Here is a 711-nt window from a genome sequence, read left to right on the forward strand (position 1 = left end):
GCCAAGCCTGCAGGCAGGCTGGAAGCAGGTATCTGGTATTTATTTATCTTCTATAATTGAAACTTTATAGCCTTGAGCAGAGCTCAGGGCCAGCAGGGCAGGCGGGAAGCTTGGCTTCCTCCATTGCTGGGGGCAACCCAAGCCTCCTGCTCGCTCCAGCTTCGTGGCCGATGCCATCTTAGTTGAGTTAATTTGCATACTCACTCCAGATTGGCTTGTGGGCATGATTTGTGGGTATAGGGGAGGTACAGTCAATTTGCATGTTTCTCTTTTATTAGATTAGATAGCATTTTAGTCCTAGAGACCAATATCTGGGAAAACCACAAGAAGGAAACATTATTCCAAGAAGTCTTTTCTTTCTTCCCCAGGTCTGAGCCTCCAGTTGCTCTTCCTGCCCGTGTTTACCTTCTGCACCCTCTCTCCCCACATCCAACTCTCCCCACTCTTACCTATGAAACAGAGTGCCTGCTTCCAAACAATTGTGGTTTGTTATTTAAAGTGAATAGTATCTTTCTAAAAACCCCAACCAAGCAAAACGAAAACTGTCCTTTTTAACGATACTTCATGTGAGCCCGGACCTGAGTGTATGTTGTGCTTCTTTGATTCACGCAGTTGAGGCTGGAGGGGAAGCAACTGGAGACGATTGGATAATGGCCTCTCCACACGGCCGCGCGCGCCGGGAACGGGAACGGGGCGGAGGCGGGCGGAGGG

General features: G+C 49.2%; 1 protein-coding gene across 8 annotated transcripts in view; it reads left to right on the forward strand.

Annotated features, from left to right (window-relative positions):
- MPP4 (membrane protein, palmitoylated 4) overlaps positions 1–636 on the forward strand; it is a 32,114-nt gene extending 31,478 nt beyond the window's left edge. For 4 of the 8 annotated variants that reach the window (XM_015559114.1, XM_015559111.1, XM_015559110.1 and 1 more), the window contains one exon: positions 369–635. In XM_015559114.1, coding sequence (XP_015414600.1) covers positions 369–555 — 187 coding nt within the window. In that variant the 3' untranslated portion in view covers positions 556–635. Of the gene's footprint in view, positions 1–368 lie in introns of all 8 variants that reach the window. The other 4 variants (XM_015559115.1, XM_015559116.1, XM_015559113.1 and 1 more) reach the window with 3 other exon arrangements.
- Positions 637–711: the final 75 nt, after the last annotated feature.

The sequence above is a fragment of the Myotis davidii genome, unplaced genomic scaffold, assembly GCF_000327345.1.
Source record: "Myotis davidii unplaced genomic scaffold, ASM32734v1 scaffold914, whole genome shotgun sequence".
Taxonomy (NCBI): domain Eukaryota; kingdom Metazoa; phylum Chordata; class Mammalia; order Chiroptera; family Vespertilionidae; genus Myotis; species Myotis davidii.